Raw genomic sequence first — 26,929 nt, 5'->3', positions numbered from 1 at the left:
TGGAACAATAAAAACCAAACAGAGACTCAAAAAAAGTACAAGGCTGATTCCAAAGAAAAAGGTAGGGAGAAAAAGGAAGAAAAGACAAAATAAAAAAGTCTGCTCCAAACACAGCGAAAAGAAAATGGAAAACAAACAAACAAGGGAATATGAGCTTGATTCCGAAAGAAAAAAAATTTTAAAAACAAGAAAGAAAAAAAGCCTAGTCCTATTTCCACCAGAACTGCAGGTGTCATTTTGAAGCACTAGATTTTCAGTACATTTGGCGTGTGCTTGGTGCTGCCTGTGCTGGCCTTCTGAAGAAGGGGTTTGCTGCATTGGCTTAAAATCAGTCCTGCTCCACTAAATAAATAGTTGCCAGGCACAGATGGTGGGGTTTGGTGTCAGTGCCTCCAGCCTCCCCTGGGGGGCTTCTATGTTGCTCTCCAAAGTCCTACAGTGTTGTTGGATGGAAAATGGCACCACTCCAATCTCTCTTCCCCAGATGGGGGAACTCACTGACCCCCCTCCTCTGTTCAGATGGCTTCACAGAATATTGAGGGCAGTCACTTCTTTGTGTGCCACAACTCTCCTGCATTTTTTCTTTGGCATGCAGCTTGGATTCCAAACCCAAAGTCTTAAAGGACGTGGCGCTACTGGGATCCACGCCCACCCCTACTCTGGAGTAGAGCCTCTCCATGTTGTGTCTGTAATCCTTTGCCCTGAAAAACAGTCCCATACCTGTGCAGTCTGTGGAATTTAAGGAATCTAAAGCGTAATGCCACTGATAGCAGCAAAGGTTATATTCCCTTTGGGTGCACCTATGTCCTTTACTGATGAAAGTCCTTTTTTTCTGTTGCCTGTAGGGTGTTTTGTCCTTGGGGAGGTAATATACCCTCTTTGAAAAGCACTCCAGGAAGGGGAATATTCTCTCTCTATGCGCCATGGAGATCCCTACACCCTGTTATGCAATTTGGGGTCATCTCCCTCCTCCCCAGCTTGTGCTACAGCTCCACTTTAGAGAAAGTTGCATACTTCCATAGCCTCAGAGTTTGAGCTCCAAATGCTATTTTCAAACAAACAAACATACAAACAAAGAAAAGCCACAACACTCAATACTTCTCATGCCGCTGTCCATGGTCTCAAGAGGTTTTCCTCTTACTACTTCTCACGCCCCTGTCCCTGGTCTCAAGAGGTTTTCCTCTTGTGTGAACTTGATGCTCCACTTTATCAACCCCTCTCTCTCTGTCCCTTTTGTCTCTCCAGAGAAAACATTGCCTCCCCTCCATGGCACTGCCATTTTTTTCTCCCCTGATTCACTTCATGCACCTTGCACCTGCAACACTGTCTCCCTCCAACTGTGGAGATCCTTCTGCCACTCTGCAGATAGATATCCTGGGTGTTCCAAGTGATCTGACCTCAATACAGCTGTGTTTGAGGGATGAGCAAAGCCTAGGATCCCCCTACTTCTCAACTATCTTAACTCCTCCTTTATAGTCTTTGTTTTAGAGTCTATTTTGTCTGGTACAATTCTTGCCACCCTGGCTTTCTTTTGACTTCCATTTGCATGATGGATGTTTCTCCATCCCCTCACTTTCACTCTGATGGCATCTTTAGGTCTAAAGTGAGTCTCTTGAGGGCAGCATATGGATGGGTCTCTCTTTTTTTAATCCATGCTGTCACCTGTGTCTTTTGTTCGAGCATTTAAGTCCATCTACATTCAAAGTAATTATTGATCAATGTGCATTTATTGTCATTTTATTATTTTGTGCTTGTTTCTAAAGCTTTCCTCTAATCCTTTATTACCTTTCATTTATGATTTGCTGATTTTCCTTAGTTTTATATTTAGACTTATTTCTCCTTATTCTTTGCACATGTATCAGTCGATTTTGATATATGGTTACCATTAGGTTTGTTTATAAGCTCTTCTTCATATAGCAATTATATTATGTGATGGTCAGTTAAATTTAAACCTATTCTTTACTCCTCCCCTCTCCACATTTTAGGTATATGTTGTCATATTACATCCTTTTGTTTTGTGATTTCCTTGAACTTTTTAAAAATAGAAAGTCATTTTTACTGCTTTTATGTTTCCTATCTTTATACTGTCAGTTTTGGCCTCTCTTCTATTCAAGGAGTTACCTTTAATATTTCTTGCAGAATTGGTGTAGTGACCATGAACTCCTTTAGTTTTTGTTTCTCTGGGAGACTTTATCTTTCCTTATCTTCTGGATGATAGCTTTACTGGACAGAATATTCTTGGCTGCAGATTTTTCCCATTTATCACTTTGAATATATCATGCCATTCCCTTCTGACTTAGAAAGTTTCTGCTGAAAAATAAGCTGATGATAGCCTTATGGGGTTTTCCTTGTAAGTTACTGTCTTCTTTTGTCTTGCTGCTTTCAAAAATTTGTTCTTTATCACTATTATAATTTAATTAGAATATTTCTTGATGTGGATCTGCTTTTGTTGATTTTTGATGGCAGTTCTCTGTGCCTCCGAAATCTGGATGTCTGTTTCTTTCCCCAGATTAGGAAGGTTTTCAGCTATTATTTCTTCAAATAAATATTCTGCCCCCTTTTGTATCTCATTTTCTTCTGGTACCCCCGTAACATAAATGTTTTTACATTTCCTGGAGTCACTGAGTTCCTTAAGTCTCTTCTCATTTTGCATAATTCTGTTTTCTCTCTTTTGTTAGGCTTAATTGCCTTCCATTATTCTGTCTTCTAGGTCATTATGTCATTGCTCTGCTTCTTTCAGCCTGGTGTTGATTCTATCAATCATGTGTCTCATTTTGTTTAGTAAGCCTTTTATCTCTGCTATGTTATTTCTTATTAAGAGTATCAGTCATGTTTTCCACTCTTTCCTGAAGTGCAGTGATTATTCTTATGATCTTTACTTTAAATTATCTATAACATATATTATTTATATAATATTTATATATTATATAGTTATAAAGTTATTTTTATATAGTTATAAAGTTATTTATAACTTTTTTTTTTACATTTCTAGTAATGGCCTTTTCCTCTTTCATTTGGGATAAATTTCTCTGTCTTCTCTTTTTTCTATGTCTCTGTGCCTGTTTCTTTGTGTTAGGAAAGTGAGCTACATCTTTTATTCTTGAGGTTAGTGGCCTAATGAAGAAGAAGTCCTGTAGTGCCCTACTGTGTAGTGTCCCCCGTTCCCTAGGGCCTGGCACTTCTAGGAGTGTCTTTAATATTTTCTCCGTGTGTTCTGCTGTTTTGTTCTGTCTGCTTTATTCTTCAGGCCAGTTGTATGTAGGGACTTTCTTTGCCTGATGCATGCAGTATGTAGTCCCTGGCCTGAATGTAGTACATTTTAACTAGGTGTGCTCTGGTCTGATTGTGAAATGAGATCTGTCACCCCCACTCATGGAACTGAAGCTCTGCTAAACTCCCGTGTTGGAAGACATGGTTTGAGCAGGAATTTGGGCCACCCTCCAGGGGGCAGGTCCCAAAACATTGGGACTGAGGTAAGCATCACTGGGAACAGTGGTTCTACCAGAGTTTGGGAGCTTGGTGTAAGCATATGAGGTAGGGAGTATTGGTGCTGCACTGGTTCCTGCATATGGCCCTGTGCCTATGCTGAGGTGCAAGGCATCGAAATGGTACTGGCCAGTTCCTTTGTTCCCAGAGGGTTCTCTCCTGGGATGCTGTCTCTCTGTGGTGTGCTCCAAGATGAACAAATAACCTCCCCCACCGTGTGCCCCAAAGTCTTCAGATTGCTGTTTTCATGCTGTTTATTCTTATGTTGTTTTCTTGTCTTCTCTCCATGAGCAGAACAATGCCTTCTGGGCTCTATCCCAGACAAGCCTGCCGACTTTTAAAACTCCAGGCTTCAAGGTTCGCTGGTTGTAAGAATGCAAGAAATTTGGCCCCTCTTGTTTTCTAAGCCTATTGCTATAGGGATACATTTTTCCTGTGAGCTTCCTTATTTGCTAGTCTGTCTCTCACCCTTCTCTTGGACTGCAGCAGCTGTGATCTGTTTCTGTCCCAAACCACATCTCCATTCTTTCTACCTTCTTTCATGTGGCCTCTTCTCTGTTTTTAATTGTGGAGTTTGTTCTGTCCATCTTTATACCAATTTCTAGGGCATTTAAGATGATTTGATAGTTATCTAGTTGTACAGGAAAATAACATTAATAATATTGTATTACATGTTTAATCTATAATTAATATTTAGATGGTCATAATAATTTAATTATTGAATATGAATCAAAGCAAAATTGCGATATAAGTTTAATAGGAGTATCAGGACATGAGTTTGGGTTGGGGGACAAAAGAGATGGTGGTGATAATGAGACAGGGAGAGGAAAAGGCTAAATCCTCATCTTTTTTTGGAAGTTAATAGATAATGCACAAAACTTAAGAATTAGTGATAGCAGGGCGCCTGGGTGGCGCAGTCGGTTAAGCGTCCGACTTCAGCCAGGTCACGATCTTGCGGTCCGTGAGTTCGAGCCCCGCGTCAGGCTCTGGGCTGATGGCTCGGAGCCTGGAGCCTGTTTCCGATTCTGTGTCTCCCTCTCTCTCTGCCCCTCCCCCGTTCATGCTCTGTCTCTCTTTGTCCCAAAAATAAAATAAAAACGTTGAAAAAAAAAGAATTAGTGATAGCAATGTAAACCTTTGTTTTGAGATATTAGAAATGTTAAAGCAAATACTAGAATAATTGGCTTAGAGATGAAAAAGTTTATTTCTGGAGAAGGGGAAATAGAAGAAAGGTGACTGGGGATAGCTGCATTTCTTAATTTACTGCATGGAACTAAATGATCATGTGAATAAATGAAGTTTTAAAAGTCTTACACATGAATGCTTTTTAAGTGATCACTTGAGCATTATGAGTGTAATGTAAAGTCAAATGTAAAGTTTCCTGGGTCTATTTTCTCTATTCAGTGTCTGATTCTGTGTGGGTTCAGCTTATCATGTTGGGGTCATTAGTTGTGGGTTTGGCTTTCAGCTTTGTCCAGCAAAGCTAAGGATGGCAAAGAGGATTACTCAAGACTCCACAAGTCAAGAGAGGTGAGAGGAAGGCTAATATGTGGGAAATCAAATAGCTATTTTCTGGTTGAGGAGATTATAGGGAACACATTATACTGCTTTCTGGCTATGCTGAAAACAGCTAACCCATATCTAGTTAATGCATATTTAAGGGTTGGATCCTACCTATGCTCATGAATTACTTAGTTCATGTTATCTATGGAATAACCTATGGTAGGCATGGGCTTGGACTTGAGCCATGGTATAATGGCTGATGATAAATTGTATTTCCTTTTTTGATATTTAATTATTTATTTTGAGAGAGAGAGAGAAGAAGAGAGAAAGGGAGGAAAAGAGGGGCAGAGAGAGAGAGGGAGAGGTAGAATCCCAATCAGGCTCCACATTTTTAGCACAGAACGTGACATGGGGCTCAATCTCATGAACCATGAGGTCGTGACCTGAGCCAAAATCAAGAGTCAGATGCTGAACCAACTCAGCCACCCAGGTGTCCCAAGATTAAATTAAGAAATTCCCATTTATAATAGTATCAAAAGATTAAAGCACTTAGGTTTAAATTTTAAAAGCATTTTATTTATTTAAGTAATCTCTACCCCCAACATGGGGCCCGAACTCATGACCCTGAGATCAAGAGTCACTTGCTCCTCTGACTGAGCCATCCAGGAACTCCTTAGTTGTAAATTAGAAGAAAAAAAAGTCCAACACTTGTACATTGAAAAGTACAAAACATTAATGGAATAAGTTAAAGAAGATCTAAATAAATAGAAGGATAAATGGAAACACATCTTATGTACATGAATTATAAGACTTCATATTATTGATGATAATAGTCACAGAATTGATCTACAGATTTAGTGCCATCTGTACCAAAATTTCAGCTGGCCATTTTCAACAGATTGATGAGGTGATCCTAAAGTCCACATAGAAGACCAAGATAGAAAAAGAAATATTGAAAAAAAGACTCATAGTCTTTAATTTCATAATTTACTTCAAAGTTATAATAATCAAGAGAGTGTGGTAATGAAGAAGACAGACATATAGATTAATATAATAGAATTGAGAGTCCAGAAATAAATTTATACATTTATAGCTAATCGATATTTTGTGAGAATGCCAAAACAATTCAATAGGGAAAGAAGAAATGTTTCTGGGACTACTGGACATCCATATGAAGAAGAATGAAGTTGGAGCCCTATATTACACCATATTCAAAAATAAAAACCAAAAAATATAAAGCTCTTGGAAGAAAACATAGGTATAAATCTTCATGACCTTAGATCAGGCAACATTTTCTGAGATATGACAGCAAAAACACAAGAAATCAAAGGAAATAGACTGATTAGACTTAACAAAATTAAAAATGTTCATGCTTCAAAGGACACTATCAACAAAGTGCCAAAACAATCCAAGGAATGGGAGAAAATACAGCATAGCTAGTATTCAGAATTATACAATAAATTTTTAACTCAAAAATATATATACAAATATACACAAAGGGCCGACAGATACATGAAAAAACATCATTAATCATTTGAGAAGTGCAAGTCAAACCACAGTGAATGCAAATTAACACCCACAAGGTTGTTTATAATCAAAAAGATAAGTAAGTGTTGGTGAGGATGTGTAGAAATTGTAACTCTCACTCATTGCTGTTGACAATGTAAAATGATACAACTGCTTTGGAAAACAGTTTGGCAGTTTCTGAGCAAGTTAAACATAGAGTTGCCATATGACTCAGCAAGTCCACTGCATATGTGTGTGTGTGTGTGTGTGTGTGTGTGTATTCCTAAAAGAGTTGAAAACATGACTGCAGAAAATTTTGTACATAAATGTTCAGAGCAGCACTATTCATAACAGCCAAGGAAATGGAAGTCACTCAAATGTCCATCAACTGATGAATTTATAGAGAAAATGTGGTGTATCCATACAGTCAAACATTATACAGCCATGAAAAAAGAATGAAGTACTGATGCATGTTACAACATGGATAAACCTTGAAAACATTATGCTAAGTGTAAGAAGACAGTCACAAATGGTCACATATTGCATGCTTCCAGTTATATGAAATCTATAGAATATACAAACCCATAGAGAGAAAAAAAATTGTGGCTTCTTGGGGGGCAGATTTGGGAGAAGGGGGAAATGACTGCTAACAGTTATAGGATTTTTCTTAGGTGACGGAAATAATCTGGAATAAAACAGCAATGATGGATATACATCTTTGTAGATATATTAAAAACCACTGAATTGTCTACTTTAAAAGGGTAAATTTTATGATATATGAATTATATTTCATAGTTTTTATTTTAAAAATGGAATTGGAGGGGTAAATGACCAACAGAACTTTATCTTTTCCTGGAGAAGTCACTGAAATTTTCTGGATCTAATGCTCTCTTCAAACAATTGCTACTTAAAAAAATTTTTTTTTCAACGTTTATTTATTTTTGGGACAGAGAGAGACAGAGCATGAACGGGGGAGGGGCAGAGAGAGAGGGAGACACAGAATCGGAAACAGGCTCCAGGCTCGAGCCATCAGCCCAGAGCCTGACGCGGGGCTCGAACTCACGGAGCGCGAGATCGTGACCTGGCTGAAGTCGGACGCTTAACCGACTGCGCCACCCAGGCGCCCCAACAATTGCTACTTTAAATAGACTTACCAGCTGGAGGTACAGTTTGTCCTACCTATATGTTTTGTGTGAATATTTCTATTGTGATTTGGTATCTGAGTTTGGGCTAGGGCTGTAGACCTACTTGTTTCCTGGTTATTTACAGGCCTCCTGAGTGCAATTCCTCTCATGATCATCTGGGCTTTATTAGACTGTATGTAATAAATCAAGTATATCTGTATATTATATGACTTTGGATAAGTTAATTCTTCTTTTTGATCCTTAAGTTCCTTTACAATATCTACTACTCAGGGTTGTGAAGACTAAATGAAATAACGGATTATAAGTATATAGCATACTTCCTGGCCTATTGTAAGCCTCAGTTAATGTTAGCTTCCTCTCTGCTTCTTTACCTTTGGAAAAAAGCACGTTTCTTACAGGTCAGAGGTCACAACCGGTCTAAGCTTCTTGCCCAGGAACAGATTGCCTCTAGAAATCAATCATGGATGAGGTTTTTTTTTTTTCTATTTTTCCTGTGTGTCCCTTGCTGTGCCTCTTCTAGTAACTGGCACACTGTAGATGCTCAGTGAATTTGGATTTACCATGACACAGTACAAGCTGTTTCCATGAATTTCCCAGCATGATGTTCAGAGGATTGCAGAGTGTCAGCATTAGTATGTGACAAATGGACATTGTTAGTGCTCCTTTGGGGCTGTGTGACTTCCAGTTGTGCTGAGGCAGAGAGCTTAATTAAGTTGTATTGAGGCAGAGAGCTTAATTAAATTTCATACTTTTATTCTGAGAGAGAGAGATAGAGAGGACTAGAATGCAAGCAGAGGAGAGGCAGAGAGAGAGGGAGAGAGAATCTTAATCAGGCTCCATGTCCAGCACTGAAGAGTCTGTCACAGGGCTTGACCTCATGACACCATGAGATCACGACCTGAGCTGAAATCAAGAGTTAGGCACTTAATTTACTGAGCCACCTGTCGCGACCGGCGCGACAATCACCGAGGTCAGGGTCCTGAGGGTAGGGGAATGCAAGAAAAAAGAGAGAAGAGAAAGTTTGGGAACAGGAGGGTCCCCTGGGCTGATGGCCCAAGTGACGGCTTTATTGTTGCTGTACACAATCTTTTATAATATAAGACTCTTATGGATCAGGTCATTCTAAGAATAAACAGGTTTCACATGATCACTGCCAGCCAAAACATTTAGTTCTGTATACCTTGTGAACCTTGTGAACGGGTCACAAGACCTTGTTGATAGATTGCTAGCAAAACACAGTTCCCATGTTTGTTTCTATCTGACTTGGGGTAGAAAAAGGGAGGTAGCATTACTGCCAACACCTGCAGACCACAGGCTTCAGGAATTAACTTTCTCAGCCTTGACAAGGCTTTCGTATGCCCTTGAAAGTGGGGGAATGGGAGGGGGAACCACCGGGTTGGCTTGAGTCAACGGGGAACATTGCTCAACCCGGTCTCAGCCTGGCGCCGGGGCTCGGCCCCCCACAGCCACCCAGGCGCATCCTCCTGTAGAGTTTTTGACTCTTGCTTTCCAAGCCACACTTTCCAGGATTGTTTCCTCATTTTAAACATCATCTTTTAACATGCAGTAGTAAAATATTTAAACAATACCAAAGAATTCATAATTTACAGAAGCAGTCCAAGGTTCCTATTGCCTTGGAAATGTTTTGCTTATTAGGCTATCTAAATGCATTGTATATGACTTTTAAAGGCATATATTTAGTTCACCATTGTTCCTTATTTCTATTTTTAAAAAAATGAATGAGTAGTTAGTGCACATAAAAAAAGAAAGATATTGGAAGGAAGAAAAAGTAACAACTGTACAGAGCCATTTTAAGTGCCATTTTCTGAGCAGCAGCTCCCAGGGCCATTCAATGTACCAATAGGAACTGCCCTGTGTTTAGGTGGAATGGTTTAGGGTTATATTTGAGGTAATCGAAACTGCTGAGACCAATGCAAAAGTAAATTTTCTGTTTATTTGTTCTTTCCAGAGACTAGAAATATGGAGAATGTGACACTGCATCCTTCATTCTCAGTTCTGAGCAGAGTGAATTAAAAACTATAGACATCTTAATCTGTGCTTTCTCTCCCACATCTAGGAACGGAAAAAGAAATTTGAAAAGGATGGTGAAAGATTTTATTCCTTGCTGGATCGGCACTTACATCTGTCTTCCAAAAAGAAAGAATCTCAGTTACAAGAGGTATGTTCAAAAAGCCTGTTCCTACCTTCTGCTGCCAGATATGCCTTGTTAACATTGGTATCTTCCTATTACAAGGTTTTCCTTAATACCCTGCCTCAGCAGGGAACCACTATAATAGTAGTCTTACAGTTAAAACCTTTTGCCTGGGACTGAGGAGTCTTGAGTTCCCAAACTAGCTCCTCCACTCACTAACTGTGTGACTTTTTTGTTGTTGTTCATTTGCTTTTTGGACTTTAGAATAAATAATTTAATATATAAATAATTTTTATGTAAACAATAACATGTAAGTTTGAGAAAATAAAATGTAACCATACAACACTGTTATAGTATCACTGACTATATTCCTTATGCTCTGCCTTTTATTCCTGTGACTTATTCATGCCATAAGTAGAATTCTATCTCTTCAACTCCCCTTCACCCAATTTGTCCATCCTTCTCACCCTCCTTTACTTTGAAAACCATCAGTTTGTTCTCTTTATTTATAGGTCTTATTTTTTTTGTTTACTCATGTTTTGTTTCTTAGATTACACATATGACTAAAATTATATGGTATTAATTTCTCTCAGTTTGACTTATTTCACTTAGCACAATACCTTCCAGAGCTATCCATATTGTCACAAAGGGCAAGATGTAATCCTTTTTCATGGCTGCATATTATACCAAAATCCACGTCTTCCTTATCCATTCATCTATCAATGAATACTTAGGTTTCTTCCTTATCTTAGCTATTGAAAATAATACTGCAACTATGATAGGGGTGCATGTATCTTTTTGAATTAGTGTTATCATTTTCTTTGCCTAAATACCCAGTAGTAGAATTACTGGGTCATGTGGTAATTCTATTTTTAATTGTTTTAGGAATATTCATGCTGCTTTTCACAGTGGCTGCACCAGTTTGCATCCCACCAATAATACATGAGGGTTTCTTTTTCTTCACATCATCGCCAACACTTGTTATTTCTTGTCTTTCATGGTGTGACTTTGGATAACATATTTTTTTTCTTTCAAAGGAGGAGTGATATGCAATGATCTCCAGAGTCCCTTTCATTTCTGTTTTTGATTCCAAAATCCACATGAGGATAAAGTTAGACTAGTACTGTATTTGGTAGATCAGGAGCAGATCTTCTCCTTTTTCCCCCAAGATATTCTAACATTAACTTTTTTTGTATGGGCTTTCAGGGACTTTAGTTCAAATAAATCACTATTCCATGAATGCATACCACATGCCAGGCATTAAGCTGGGTTCAATAGGACTAGAGAGACAATGAGACATACTTCCTGTCCTTCTATAGCTTATAATTGGAATGCTAAAATAAGAATACACATGACAATTAAACAAGTAGCATTTTTTACATACTGTAACATGTATCTGTATGTGGTATCCTTATAGGGGTGGGGAGGTGTTTGGAGAATAAAAAACTTACATTTGGATGTGGAGATTTGCCTTTGTAAAATAATGGGGCCCATTCAATTTGAGGTGGTCATTCAACAAAAAGTGAAGTCTTTGACAGATAGAAATGGAGAAATGGACCTTTCACATGGAGGGCAATGGCCCCAAGAATGGAAAACATGGAGTACGTTTGGGAAATAGTATGACCAGAATTTTCATTACTATTGCAGAGTAGTGAAAGACAAAATATGATCAGGAAAGTTCAGGCTATATTATGGAGTGATAGGCTCAGGAGTTTGTATTGAATTCTATTGGCTCTGGGGAGATTAACAAGACCTTTTGGTTGTATAAGCAATATGAGTGGAATTCTGATTTAGAAATCTTAAACTGTATGAGGTTATAAGATGAATTAGACCTGGGAGAGACCGAGAAACAAACAAAAACCAGTTTAGGAAAGTATTACAATGATCTAGAGGAAAAGGTCTAAGTCACAAGGGTGGCCCTGGAGAAGGGAGGAAAGGAATTAACTGATTAAAACTGCTTTTAATGGAAGAATGGATCTGTGTGTTGGATAATAGATCAAGTAAAAGATAGATATATTGTAGATTCAAGTATAAAAAGATATTCAATTGAATAAGGTCATAGACATGAGCTGTGAAATTTCTTAGAAATCATCTTGTCCAAGGTTATATAGATTGTGGCAAAGCTGATATGTGATTTGGTGAGTGTCCATTACATCATGTAAGGTGCTTCAAGGTGATAAATCAGAGCCTCAGTGGTGGATAGAGTTAGTATTGAAAAAGTGAAGGACTACTTTTCTTCCATAAACTGGAATGAAGTACTAGTCTGGGGTCTTCTGTCATTTTTTCTTCTGCATACCTTTGTTTTCTTCCTTTTCCATCTATTCTGTTTTGGGTTCCTAGGTAGAAGAGAGTTAACATAAAAGGCCTGAGTCTACTTTGATTAGGAAAATCTGACTATAAGATTAACTCTTGGCTGGTATCTGGGAACTAGGCTAGTGGGCAGTTTCTTACACAGATATAAAATTTTTCCTAAATGGTAAGAATGACTCACTGTGCCTAGACTGCCTGTACAAACAATATGGTTTATGTTAAATGTCTCATTTTCTTCTGGGAGTCTGGAGTCTTGGTATATGCTCAGCAGCCAGTACCTGTGTACAGGCACTAATAAAAACCTAGGGCACTGAGTCTAAATAGCTTCCCTGGTAGACCATATTGCACATGTGTTGTTATAACTTGTTGCTGAAGGAATTAACTGTGTATTTTGTGACTGTACTAAAGGAACACTCTTGGAAGCTTTCACCTAGTTTCTTCTACACTTCATCCCATGTATTTTTCCCTATGCTGATTTTGCTTTATATCCTTCCACTAAAATAAATCTTAGCCATGAGTATGACTTTATGCTGGAGTCCTTTGAGTCCTTCTAGTGAATTACCAATTCTCTAGGGGGTTGGGACCCTTGGCACAGTCCAAACTTTGTTCTTTTGGAAACTTTTACAATGAAAGCTTCTGGAATGTTCTAGTAGTTTGATTGCTGTATGTAGAGGTCCCTGGTGACTTTACTAAAGAGCAAGGATACAGCCTTTGAACTTCTTCAATTAAAAATAATCTGAGGTTGTATGGAAACCAATTTGACAATAAATTTCATATTAAAAAAATAAATAAACATTAAAAAAATTAAAAAATAATAATCTGGGGGACCTTGGGTCACTTTTTTAATATTAAGAGACTTTATTTTTAGAGCAGTTATAGGTTTACAGAAAAGATGAATTATAAGTACGGAGTTCTCATATATCCCTAATTTGCAGCATACAGTTCCCCCTACTATTAACATTTGCATGAATGATGAGCCAACGCATTATACATCTGGGGGTTTTGACAAATGTATAATGACATAAATGCATCATTACACTATCATGCAGAAAATATGTCACTGCCCAAAATATGTGTGGGCACCACCTGTTCATCCCTCTCTCCAGCCACACCCCCCAAACTACTAGTAACTGTTGATCTTCTTATGGTTTCCATATTTTGCCTATTCCAGAATGTTTTATTGTTGGAATTATACAGCATGTAGCAGTTTCATTTTGGCTTATTTAATTTAGCAGTATTCATTTAAGGTTCTTCTGTGTCTTTTCATGACTTTATAACTCGCTTATTTTTAGTGCTGAATAATACTCCATTGTGTGTATTTACCACAGTTTATCTTTTCACCTATTGAAGGATATCTTGGCTTACTCTCAACTTTGTGAATTATTAATAAAGCTTATGTAAATATTTGAATGCAGGTTTTTGTGTACATAACTTTGCAAATAATGTTGGTAAATACCAAAAAGCACAATTTCTGGATTGTATGGTAAAAGTATATTCAGTTTTTTACAGTTTTTTATAGAAACTTCCATATTGTCTTTCAAAGTGACTACATTTTTTTATTTCTATCATCAATGAATGAAAGTTCTTATTGCTCTTGTTGCTCTCTTTGTCAGCATTTGGTGTTGTCTGTGTTTTGGATTTTAGCCATTCTAATAGGTATGTAGTGATTTCTCATTGTAATCCTCGTTTCTGTAATGACATATTATGTTGAACATCTTTTCATATGCATTTTTGCCATCTGTATATCTCTTTTGGTAAGGTATCTGTTCATATATTTTGCCATTTTTAATTGGATTATTATCGTTTCATTTTAAGAGCTGTTTGTCTATTTTATTTTTATTTTTTTAAAAGATACCCGGGGCACCTGGGTGGCGCAGTCGGTTAAGCGTCCGACTTCAGCCAGGTCACGATCTCGCGGTCCGTGAGTTTGAGCCCCGCGTCGGGCTCTGGGCTGATGGCTCGGAGCCTGGAGCCTGTTTCCGATTCTGTGTCTCCCTCTCTCTCTGCCCCTCCCCCGTTCATGCTCTGTCTCTCTCTGTCCCAAAAATAAATAAACGTTGAAAAAAAAAATTTAAAAGATACCCTACTAGGGGCACCTGGGTGGCTCAGTCAGTTAAGCATCCGACTTCGTCTCAGGTCATGATCTTGCAGTTTGTGAGTTGGAGCCCCGTGTCAGGCTCTGTGCTGACAGCTCAGAGCCTGGAGCCTGCTTTGGATTCTGTGTCTCCTTCTGTCTCTGCCGCCCCAACCCCCAACTTTTGCTCTCTCTCTGTCAATCAAAAATGAATAAATGTAAAAAAAAAAAGATACCCTACTACTTCTTTGTTTGTTTTATCCCCCCCCCCCATACCTCCTTTATGCCCCTTGGGGTAAAAGATATTTATTTCAACTTTCTAGGAGTAAAAAATAAAATTTTAACTTGGAATTTGTATTGTTTTAAGTTTTTATTTAAGTTCTAGTTAGCTAACATACAGTATAATATTAGTTTCAGGAGTAGAATTTAGTGATTCATCAGTTACATATAACACCCAGTGCTCTTCACAACAAATGCCCTCCTTAATGCTCATCAACTATTTAGCCCATCCCCCCACCCACCTCCTCTCCAACAACCCTCAGTTTCTTCTCTATAGTTAAGAGTCTGTTTTATGGTTTGCCTCACTGTCTTTTCCCCCCTATATTCATCTGTTTTTGTTTCTTAAATTCCACGTATGCGTGAAATCACATGGTATTTGTCTTTCTCTGACTATTTCACTTAGCATAATGCCTTCTAGCACCATCCATGACGTTGCAAATGGCAAGAGATTATTCTTTTTGATAGCTGAGTAATATTCCATTGTATATATACATATACACCACATCTTTATCCATTCATCAGTTGAGGGACACTTGGGCTCTTTTCATAATTTGGCTATTGTTGATAATGCTGCTTGTTTGTCTATTTTAGATACCAGCCTTTTCTCAGATATGTTTTGCAAAGATTTTCTCCCAGTCTATGGATTGTTTTTTCATTCTCTTTTTTTTTATTTAAAAAAATTTTTTTTTTCAATGTTTATTTATTTTGGGACAGAGAGAGACAGAGCATGAACGGGGGAGGGGCAGAGAGAGAGGGAGACACAGAATTGGAAACAGTCTCCAGGCTCTGAGCCATCAGCCCAGAGCCCGACGCGGGGCTCGAACTCCCAGACCGCGAGATCGTGACCTGGCTGAAGTCGGTCGCTTAACCGACTGCGCCACCCAGGCGCCCCTGTTTTTTCATTCTCTTAACCAAGATTTTCACAGAGAAGAAATTTTTAATTCTTATGAAATCCAATTTATCAGTTTTTTCTTTTGTGGATTATGCTTTTATGTTATATCCAAAAAGTTATCACCAAGTCAAAGGTCACCTGAATTTTCTCTTATATTATCTTCTAAGAGTTTTACGGCCTTGATTTTTACATTTAGCTCTATGATATATTTGGGATTAATTGTTGGGAAAAGTTTAAGGTCTGTCTCTAGATTAATTTTTTGCATGATGATGTGCAGTTGCTTAAGCACCATTTGTTTAAAAGACTATCTTTGCTATATTATTTAAATTTATCTATTTTTAATTGAAAGTATAAAGTATGTATATACACAAAATAAAAACTTCAAACACTATAAAAAGGTATAGAAAATATTAAATCCTTATCATTCAAGATTCCCGTTCCTTTCCTTCTCTTCCTTAGAGGCAGTTCCCATTACTAATAGCTTGTGAAACTTTCCAGAAGTCTAGAAAGCTACTATACACAGTGTGCTTATCTTACTCTTTTTAACCTAAGAATATACCTTGAATATTGGTTCATATCACACATACTGAAGTTTTCCCCCCACAGTTGTGTTGTATTTCATTTTATTAACTTCCATAGATATTTAAACAGTCCCTTTTTTTCATTACCTCATAAGCCGTTTCTGGTCCAATGAGAGTCTCTGCAGGTAAACAACCTGAGTCATAGCCCAGGCTAGATAAATTCCCAACCAGTTTTTGTTTTAATTTTTAAATGTTTATTTGTTTTTGAGAAAGAGACAGAGTGCAAGCAGCAGAGGGGCAGAGAGAGAGAGGGAGACACAGAATCCGAAACAGGCTCCAGGCTCTGAGCTGTTAGCACAGCGCCTGCTGTGGGTCTCGAACTTGTGAACCACGAGATCATGACGTGAGTTCTGAGTTGTAGTCGGACACTCAACCAACTGAGCCACCCAGGCACCCCCAACCAGTTTTTATAAAGACGTTACCTTAGGAAGTATTTGGGGGGATGAAGTAGATGCTCAGAATCTAGGGCTGGTGTCAGAAACAATGAAGGAAGATTATGATCCTGATTTTCTTATATAATATCTACATTGACCTCTGGATCTTGGAGGCAAAAATAAAGGTGACACTTTAAAAAGATGTCTCAAGAGTAGGTCCTTCGAATACAAGAAATATGATACTAGAAAATAATATCTGTTTTGTGTTATTTTCTGGGATAAGATTGGGGAGCTATCTGCTAATACTGTTCATGGGAGCAGTAATTTTTAAATTGCAGGTTGCCACTCATTTAGTAGGTCATGATATCAACTTAGTGATTCATGCCCTACATTTTGTAAAATGAAAGAATAAAAAGGAAAAATCTTAGTGCATCATCTGTAGTGTTTTATTAAACTTGACAATACTCTTTTTTTTTTATTAGAGTGAGTCAGAACAGTATCTTAAATCATGTCCTAGTATATGCATACTTATCTTTGCTTTATTGTATTGTCTTTGCTCCTGTGTCAGAGATTAATTGACTATATTTATGTGTAAATATAATTTTCACGTTTTCTATTCTGTTCCATTGATCTATTTGTCTGTTCTTTCACCAGTACCACATTGTTTTGATTATGATAACTTTGTGGGAATTTTGAAATCAGATAGTGTAAATACTTCAATTGGTTCTTCTCTCCCAATATTGTGTTGGCTTTTCTTGCCTTTTTCCCTGTCTATATAAACTTTAGAGTCACTTTGTTGATATCCAGAAAATAGCTTGCATTAATTTTGAATTGGATAACACTGAATCTATGGATCAAGTTGTGAAGAACTGACATCTTGATAATATTTTATATCCATCTACATGTAATATTTCTCCATAAATTTAGATCTTTGATTTACTGGTTTTATAATTTTCATCATATAGATCTTATAAAATTTTTATTTATGACTAAGCATTTCAAATTTTCTTCTAATTCAAATACTTGAGTGTTTTTTTTATGTTTATTTAATTTTGAGAGAGAGACAGGCAGAGTTCAAGCAGGGGAGGGGCAGACAGAGAGTGAAACAGAATCTGAAGCAAGCTCCAGTCTCTGAGCTGTCAGCACAGAGCCCGTCGTGGGGATTGAACCCACAAACTATGAGATCATAATCTGAACTGAAGGCAGACACTTAACCGACTGAGCCACCCAGGCACCCGTATATTTTGGTGTTTTTAATTTACAATTTCAATGTCCACTGTTAGCATGTAAGAAAACAATTGATTTTTTATATCAACTTTGTATCCTGCAGTTGTGCTATCTAGTTACTTATTACTTCCAACAGATTTTTGTTGACTTTTGGGGGGAATTCCTGTACACACAATTGTGTCATGTGTGGAAAAAAAAGATAGTTTTATTTCTTCCTTTCCAATCTATATACTTTTTATCTCCTTTTCTTATCTTATTGCATTTGCTTAGAATTCCACTATGATTTGAATATGAATTGTTCCTGGTGTTGGAGAGAATATATCTAGTTTGTCAAAATTAAATATGGTGGGGCCCCTGGGTGGCGCAGTCGGTTAAGCGTCCGACTTCAGCCAGGTCACGATCTCGCGGTCCGTGAGTTCGAGCCCCGCGTCGGGCTCTGGGCTGATGGCTCAGAGCCTGGAGCCTGTTTCCGATTCTGTGTCTCCCTCTCTCTCTGCCCCTCCCCCATTCATGCTCTGTGTCTCTCTGTCCGAAAAATAAATAAACGTTGAAAAAAAAAATTAAATATGGTGTTAGCTGTAGGTTTTTTACAGATATTCTTTATCAAGTTGATGAAGTGTCCTTATAATTGTAGCTTGTTGAACGTTTTTCTCAAAGGATGGGTGTTGGATTTTGTCAAATATTTTTTTCTGTATCTGTTGGTATTGTCATTTAATATTTATTCTTTAGGTGTTGATGTGATGAATTATATCAACTGATTTTTGAATGTTGCACCAGCCTTGCATACATGAAATAAATCACACGCAGTCCTGGTGTATATTTTTTATACTCTGGTGGATTTGATTTGCTAATATTTTATTGAGAATTTTTATATCTATGTTTATGAGAGATACTAGTATGTACTTTTCCTTTATTGTAATGTCTTTGTCTGGTTTTAGTATCAGGGTAATGCTGGCTTAGAGAATGAGTTAGGAAATATTCCCTCTGCCTCTGTTTTCTGGATGAGAGTGTAAAAATTTGGTATCATTTCTTCCTTAAAATATCTAGTAAAATTCACCAGTGAACCCATCTAGTGCATTATTTTTTGGAAGGATTTTAATTATTGATTCAATTCCTTTAATAAATATAAATCTATTCAGATTGTGTATTTCATCTTGTGTGAGTATTGGAAGCTTGTGTCTTTCAAGGAATTAGTTCATTTAGGTTATCAAAATTTAAGGCATGGAGTTGTTATTAATACTCCTTTGTTATCCTTTTAATATCCATGAGATCAATAGTGATGACTCTGCTTTCATTTCTGACATTTTTTTTTATTCTTTAAGGCTATTTACTATTTATTTTTAACAGAGAAGGAGACAGAAAGAGCGTGAGTGGGGGCGAGGCAGAGAGAGAACGAGAGAGGGTCAAAGCAGGATCCGTGCTGTCAGCACTGAGTCTGACATGGGGCTCAATCTGACAAACCATGAGATCATGACCTGTGAGAAAATCAAGAGTTGGATCCTTAACTGATTGAGACACATGGGCGCTCCTCATTTCTGACATTTTAAATGTATGTGTTTTCTTTTTCTTTCTTAATCTGGCTATAGTCTTATCTATTTTCTTGATGTTTTAAATTAACCAGATTTTGATTTTGTTGATTTTCTTTGTTTATTTCCTATTGTTAATATTATTGGTTTCCTTAAAAATTGTTATTATTTCTTTTCTTCTGCTTATTCTGGTTTTAATTTGTTCTTATTTTTCTAAGGTGGGAGCTTAAATTATTGATTTTAGATTTATTTTATTCTAATATATGGTTTAATGCTATAAACATTCCTGTAAGCATTGCCTTCACAGCATCCACAAATACTAAGTTATATTTTCATTTTTGTTTAGTCTAAAATACTTTTTAATTTCTCATAAGAATTCTTCTTTGACCCATGTGTTATTTAGAAATGTGCTGTTTAATCTCTAAGTATTTTGGCAGGTTCTAGCTATTTTTTGTTATTGATTTCTAGTGTAATTTATTTGTGGTCTGAGAGCATACTTTTCATGATTCCTGTTCTTGTAAATTTATTCCAGTATATTGTATGTCCCAGAACGTGGTTGATCATGGTGATCTGTGTGAGCTTGAATATAAGGTGTATCCTGCTGTTGTTGGATGAAATGTTCTACAGATGTTAATTAGATCCAGTTGGTTGATGGTGCTGTTCAATTCGATTATGTCTTTACTGATTTTCTGCCTCAATTACTGACAGGAAGGTTGAAATTTCCAACTCTAATTGTGGATTCACCTATTTCTCCTTGGTGTTCTATCAGTTTTTGGCCTCCCATGTTTTGATGTCCTATTACACAATAAGGGTGGTTATATCTTCTTAGAGAATTTACCATTATCATTATGTTATGCCTCTTTTTCCCTGACAGGTTTTGTTGCTCTAAAGTCTCCTTTTTCTGAAATTAATATAGCTATTCCAGCTTTCTTTTGATTCTTGTTGGCATGGAATTTTTTTCTCCATACCTTTGCTTTTAGTCTATGTCTTTTATATTTCAAGTGATATGTTATACATAGCATATAGTTGGCTCTTATTTTTCATGCACTCTCACAGTCTCTACATTTTAATTGGTGTGCTTAGGCAATTGACCTTTGAAGTGATTGATATAGTTGGATAAATATCTACCATGTTTGTTACTGTTGACTACCCTTTGCTTATTTTTGTCTTAATTTTTTATCTGCCTTCTCTTTTTTTAACTTAAAATTGTATGATTCCCTTTTATGTCCTCTTCTAGCATATATGATTTATACTTTTTAAAACTTTTTTAGTGGTTACTCTGGTTTCCCATACACATTTACAATTAATCCATTTATGCTTTCATATAACATTATGCTTCTTCATGGGTGGTACAGGAACCTTATAACAGAATATTTCCTATTGCTCCCTTCAGTCACTTATAATATTATTGTCATTCATTTCACTATTTGATAATCTATATTCACCAAATACGTTGTTACAATTATTATCTTGGACAAACTCTTATCTGTAAGATTAGTTAAAAATAAGAAAAATGTGATTTTATTTTACCTTCATTTATTCCTTCTCTAGTACTCTTCTTTTCTTTCTTTTGGTACACATTTCTCATTTAAAAGTTTTCCTTCTGTCTGAAGAACTCCTTGTAATATTTCTTCAGTCACAAGTTTACTTCAAACATTCCTTAAATTTTTATTTGAGAAAATCTTTAATTTTTCTTCACCTTTGAAAAATAACTACTGGATGCAGAAGTATAAATTTGTGATTTTATTTCAGTACCTTAAACATCTCACTCCACTCTCTTCTTTTTGCATTGTTTCTTAAGAGAAATCTTATTCTTGCTCCTCTTTAGATAAGGTAGATTTTCTCCTGCTTCTCTCAAGATTTTCTCTGTGCCTTTGACTTTGTGCAATTTGAATATGATATGCCTACATGTAATTTTTTTGTATTTATACTATTGTTCTCTAAGCTTTCTCAATCTTTTGTTTCTTATCTGTCTAATTTTGGAAAAATTTTAGTCATCACTTTAAGTATTTATGTTCCTCTTTTTCTTCTCCTTTTAGAAAGCCTAGTATGCGTATCTTCCACTTTTTATAATTGTCCAACACCTTTTAAATGCACTACTCCATCTTTTTCATTCTTTTTTTTCTTTTTGCATTTCAGTTTTTGAAGTTTCTATTAACATATCTTCAAGTTCATTGATCCTTTCCTTAGCCTTGTTCAGTCTGTCTGTTGATAAGCCCATTAAAGGCATTCTTCATTTCTGCTAATGTTTTTTTATTTCTTTTGATTATTTCCCCTACCTTTCATATCTCCACTTGTATTACCCATCTGTTCTTGTGTATTGTCCTCCTTTTCCATTAGAGCCCTCACTATAATTTCTTGTCTAATAATTCCACCATCCAGTATCTCTGCCTTATCTGTTTGGTTTTTATGTTTGTTTTTTATCTTCAAACTGGTTTTTGTTGTCTTTTCCCCTTTTGAATGACTTGTAATATTTTGTTGAAAGCCAGGTGTAATGTTCTGGGTAAAAGGAACTGAGGTAAATAGGTCTTTAGCATGAGGCTTTATGTTTATATAGATAGGAGTTAGGCTGTACTTAGTTTGCTGTTAGGCTATGTTTGGTTTATTCTAGATATTGTTCTCAGAGGCCAAAATTTCCTGTGGTATTTTTGTTTCTGTCTTCCCTGTTGTCTTTGGATTTCCTTATAGAGTTGTTCTTAAATAACTGATAGTCTGATACTGGCTATAGCAATGGGTTTCTGCTTCGGGGCTTTTGCTCTCGTAAGCTCTGATTCTCCATTTTGACCTGTCTATCCAATATTTGAGGCAGCTCTTTTCCCTCTGATTTCAGTTCTCTGTTGTTTCTAAGAGAAGTTGTTGATTTTCAACTTGTTCAGCATTGTTTTTTTTTGTGAGGATGGTTATGATAACTTGCAAGCTTTTTAATTGTTCAACCAGAAACCAGAAGTTTCCCATTGATCACTTTTTATTTCTTGACTTATAATTCCTATCTGTAAAATTAAGGAGTAAGATCACTACTTGGTGGCTAAATTATTTCCTAGCTCTAGCGTTCTGTTGAGTGCATAAGCAGTGACTTGTGTGAATGATTATGCTGTTATGTGACTTTTGCTGCTCTTCTTCTACAGGCAGACCTCCAGGTGGACAAAGAGAGGCATAATTTCTTTGAGTCCTCCCTTGATTATGTTTATCAAATCCAGGAAGTTCAGGAGTCCAAGAAGTTCAATATTGTGGAGCCAGTAAGTTCTATCTGTTGATGAATAGTCTAAAAATATTTACCAAATTCCTGGTAAATGCAGAGAACTTTGATCATAAAATTGAAATCTCAAAGATGGTGAAGGATATTTAATGCTTAATAATGAATGTCAAGAAAATAGACACACCAGCTTGTGTTGTTCTTGCTTTCTTACTAACATTTTCTCTTCCTTACCACCCCTTCTGCCTTTCTTTTCTTTCCATTTTCTTTTTTTTAATGTTCATGTATTTATTTTGAGAGAGAGACAGAGAAAGAGAGGGAGAAGGAGAGAGAATCCCGAGCAGGCTCCATGCTGTCAGCATAGACCCAATGTGGGGCTTGATCCCACAAACCAGGAGATCATGACTGGAGCTGAAATCAAGAGTCGGACACCCAACCGACTGAGCCACCCAAGTGTCCCTTCTTTCCCATTCTGTCTCCCTAGCTATGATTTTCCTTTCTTTCTCTTTCTTTGCTTCCTCTTTCCTTCTCTCCCTCCTTTGATTTCTCGGTCACCCTTCATTTTATCTTGCTCTCCTCCCTTCCTTGCTCTCATGCTTTCATAAAGCTTCTAAAGGGCCTATCAGATACCAGTCAATGTGCTACAAGCTCATGTCCCTTGCACTCAATGACTTCCTATTGTACTGTTTTTACTTCTGTACTGTTTTTACTTCTATCTTCTTTATTTTTTTCTACTTACATCTCTTTGAGCATAAAAGTGATGTGCTTTGATTTGACAACTATGTGGAATTTTAACAACTTTTATTTTCTAGCATAAAAAATGTACTTTTATTGCAGAAAAGCTAAAAATAACTATAGTCAAAATAAAACAAAAAGAATAAATTTCCAAAACAGAGGTAATCACTGTTAACATTGTGGCATTTTCCTTCTAAGTTTTCTGTGTATCTACAGTGTTTCTTTCTCTATTTGTGTATGCCTTTTTACTTATGTGGGTGTGTGTGTACACATGTGTGAACATGTGTGTACATGTATATGTTTTGCACATGAACATGTATATCTATGTACATGTGTATCTGTGCTCACATTTGTATGTATCTGTATATATATGTATGCAATCAAGTGTGTATTCATTTATACAAAAAAATTAATTGAACTTCTATGACTGGCACTGTGCTAAACACTGGGTATTCTATAATTAATAAGATGGACTCTGTTTCTGTCTTTATGAGGACTACATTCGTATTGGGTAGACAGAAGGGAAACAAGGATACAGATAAATAAAATTAATTGTAAGTTGTGATAACGGCTAAAACAATAACAAGAATGGGCAGCTACTTTAAAGTAGATGGTCAAGGAAGGCCTCTGAATGTATCATTTATGGTAAGATCTAAAGAAAGAGAGGATGAGGCCACATGAATAATGGAGAAATAATACTCCAGACACAGAAAAACACATGTGCACAGTCCTTAAGTTAGGAAAGAATGGTGTGCTTGAAGAATGAAAAGATTAGTGCCTCTAGATACTGGCAATAGAAAAGGAGAGGGGCAGGAAGTAATTAATGTATGATAGGAAGGCACATGACCTGTAAGCATGGTAAAAAGTTTGGATATTAGTCTAAGTGTAGTGGAAAACCACTGATAAGTGTTAAACAGAATATGACATGAGCTGATTTTGTTGTGTGGAGAATGGCTTAAAAGAGACCAACAGTGAAAGTGAGGAAACCAGTTAGGAGGCTACGACAGTGGTCTAGGCAAGAAAAGATGTTGGTTTCGGTTAGGGTGGTGGAAGTTCAAACAGAAAAGAATGGCTGGATTAGAGCTATGTTTTGGAGATAAAACTGACACAATTTGGATTCAGATGTGAGTGGAAGAGAAATCAGGGATGATTCTTTACTTTCTGGCTTGACTGAGTGGGTAGTAATATCATTTCCTGAGATGAGAAAGCTTGGGAGAGAAACAGAAAGATTGTGTATATGACAATGTATGTGGTATACACACCCATATACGTTTATACACACACACATGCACATATATATGCAGCACATACGTGTGTATATGTACATAGTTTTTATATGTATTTATGTATATATACATATATATAGTTTGTTTTTGTATTTATACATATATGCATGTCTATATGCATATGGTGTTATCTGTGTGCATATTTATATGCACCTACCTGTTTATTTTCTAAAAAGAATAGAACAATTATTACTACTTCTTATTACACTTTACTATTGGCAGAATTGAGTATTATTTCTTAAAGGTTTGTTTGTGATAGCTGAAATCATATTTTCTTTGTTTTTATTTATGTGTATTTGATTATTGAGGTTGAATATTTTTAACATTAAAAATGTTTGATTGATCATTTGTATGTCTTATTCTGAAACCCCCCTGAAACATTTCTAACTCAAAAATGGGTTCACACTCCGTGAATATTTTAGCATTATGACAGTCTTCATTAAGGTACAGAATCTTACTTTATTCATTTATTCACTTATCTGTTTATTCAACAAATATTAATTGAGCACCTACTCTGTGACAATTCTGAAGATATAAAGAGAAAAGACACAGTCTATTCCCATACTATCCAAATTATGAATGGTTTTATATGCTATCTGAAAATGATCTGAATGAACAAATTTGTTATTAGTTCTTATTTTCTGGAACTAATTCCAGTGTAAATGTTTAACCTAATAAGAGACTGGCTTTATGTACACCTGTTTTTGTTTTCATGATTACTTTTAACACTATACTGTGTAACGCTATGGAATTTATTTTCCGTGTTTCTTTTTCCTTTATTTGATAATGAGAAGATGCTGGTGATAAATTTATTTTTACATGTTTTCCCTAGGTCTTGGCCTTTCTTCATAGCCTCTTCATTTCCAACAGCTTGACTGTAGAGCTCACACAGGATTTTCTCCCATACAAACAGCAGCTCCAGCTCAGTTTGCAGAATGTGAGTTTGCATGTGGATTTCTTCACCTGTCCCCACATTCCAGTTGGATTTTAGCCCCAATAACTTTAACCTAAAAATCCCAGTTTACTGCAGTCTAGCCAATTTGTCAGGACATATTGGTATGGATCACAAATATTTTTGTGTGCTAGACTGTTCTTGCTCTTTCAGTTTCAACTCTCCCCAGTCTTTGAGGCTTATTGTTGCTCAAACCTACCCCTCCACCCACTAATACTTCTATCTATCCGATATTTATTAAATGTTGCTAATTTACCACATCTCTTCCAGATCAGAAACCAGCTATGGGCTTGTTTAAGCACAGGTCTTATGCTACTTCCATGTTGGTCAGTCTAGACACTTAAGAGTTTTATGACCACAAATGTCCATTTTCCCCTCTCTTCCTTTTCTTATTAAATACTAGAGTTAAATAAATTATATCTAAAGGTTTTATTCACCTTCTTTCAAATGCTAGTTCTTATAGATGGCATAGGCACAGTCTTCCAATCTTTGTAACATATATATTTTTTTCTCATTCATTTATTTAACTACATTTAATGAATACTTATGGATATAATATATACTTTGTGCCAGACATTTTACAAGACACTGGACATACCATAATGATGCATGTTAGTTTTTCTTTCCTCAGGGTACATACAGTTTCTTGCATGAAGGAGACATAAACACTGGAACACATCATAATTCCTTGTGATAAGTGTTTCAATAGTGTTACGACCAAAATTTTTAAAGCAGCACAGAAAGTAGAACATTGACTGCCTCGTGCAGTTAGAGAAGGCATCACTGAGATAGTGATTTTGGACTAGTTGTTACATTGCATAAAATTTACAGAGTATTTTTATATTAAATAGGTTGGTAAGTTGTAGTGGACATAAACTTCACTTGGTTTGTTTAGGAGGATCTTGACTTAGAGTAGTTTTTTAAATTTCTTGCTGAGTACTCACCTTCACCAGAATGTGAGAGCCCGTGTCTTTGAATTTATAAAATATCCCTATAACCAGGTTAATCATTTGAATCTTCCTCAAAAAAGAAATTGAGAAGTATGAGTTTAATAAAACCCCTTGTATCTATGTACATGATGAATTCATTCACAGGATGATCAATAGAGTAGGCCCAAAAAGATAGGGCAGCCCAGATCACCATTTTGACTGACATAACAATCTTGAGGCTAGATGCTAAGGACCTATCTCTAGTGATTTTCTTACCCATATTTCAAACAGTGTTTTGCTATTGTGTTTAGTTGTGTAGTTGTACATATATTATTTCTTACCATTAGCTTTTGTTTTTCATGAATATGAAAACATAACTTTTCAGTTGATTTATCTTCAAAGAGCACATTGTCATGTATTCTATCCTAATGGCTAGAATTTGATTCAGAGTCAAATAGGCAGTAACTTTACTTGAGGCAAAACGTAAAAGTTGCCATGATAATATTATCTTTGGGAACCTTCTTTATAGTCTCCCTTCTTGTAAAGTGGAAGTCAGTCTGGTGCTCAGAATTCTAAGAGCCCTTGTTTATTGGAGCCTTATGTCATTCCCATTAGAAAATAAAAGTCTCCCACATGTGTTTTATTGTTATATTATTTATGTTTCTGTTTCCCTTTTAGTCTTTAGTACTGTTACACTCCATAAAATTGTTTTCTCATCACTATGCCGTTCAACATTTGTTTTCTGCTGTGTTGTAGCATATAATGAAAACCAAGAAAAC

The 26,929-nt window shown here is 36.4% G+C and overlaps 1 protein-coding gene across 6 annotated transcripts in view; it reads left to right on the top strand.

Annotated features, from left to right (window-relative positions):
• The window catches only part of OPHN1 (oligophrenin 1), a 636,611-nt gene that overhangs the window by 327,893 nt on the left and 281,789 nt on the right, over window positions 1-26,929 (top strand). For all 6 annotated transcript variants that reach the window (XM_043570205.1, XM_043570202.1, XM_043570207.1 and 3 more), the window contains exons 6-8: window positions 9,718-9,819; window positions 22,181-22,291; window positions 25,102-25,206. In XM_043570205.1, the coding sequence (XP_043426140.1) occupies window positions 9,718-9,819; window positions 22,181-22,291; window positions 25,102-25,206 (318 nt within the window). The remainder of the gene's footprint in view (window positions 1-9,717; window positions 9,820-22,180; window positions 22,292-25,101; window positions 25,207-26,929) is intronic.

The sequence above is a fragment of the Prionailurus bengalensis genome, chromosome X (genome assembly GCF_016509475.1).
Source record: "Prionailurus bengalensis isolate Pbe53 chromosome X, Fcat_Pben_1.1_paternal_pri, whole genome shotgun sequence".
Taxonomy (NCBI): Eukaryota; Metazoa; Chordata; class Mammalia; order Carnivora; family Felidae; genus Prionailurus; species Prionailurus bengalensis.
Note: the sequence above shows the minus strand (reverse complement) of the source record. Positions and strands in the feature narration are given on the sequence as shown.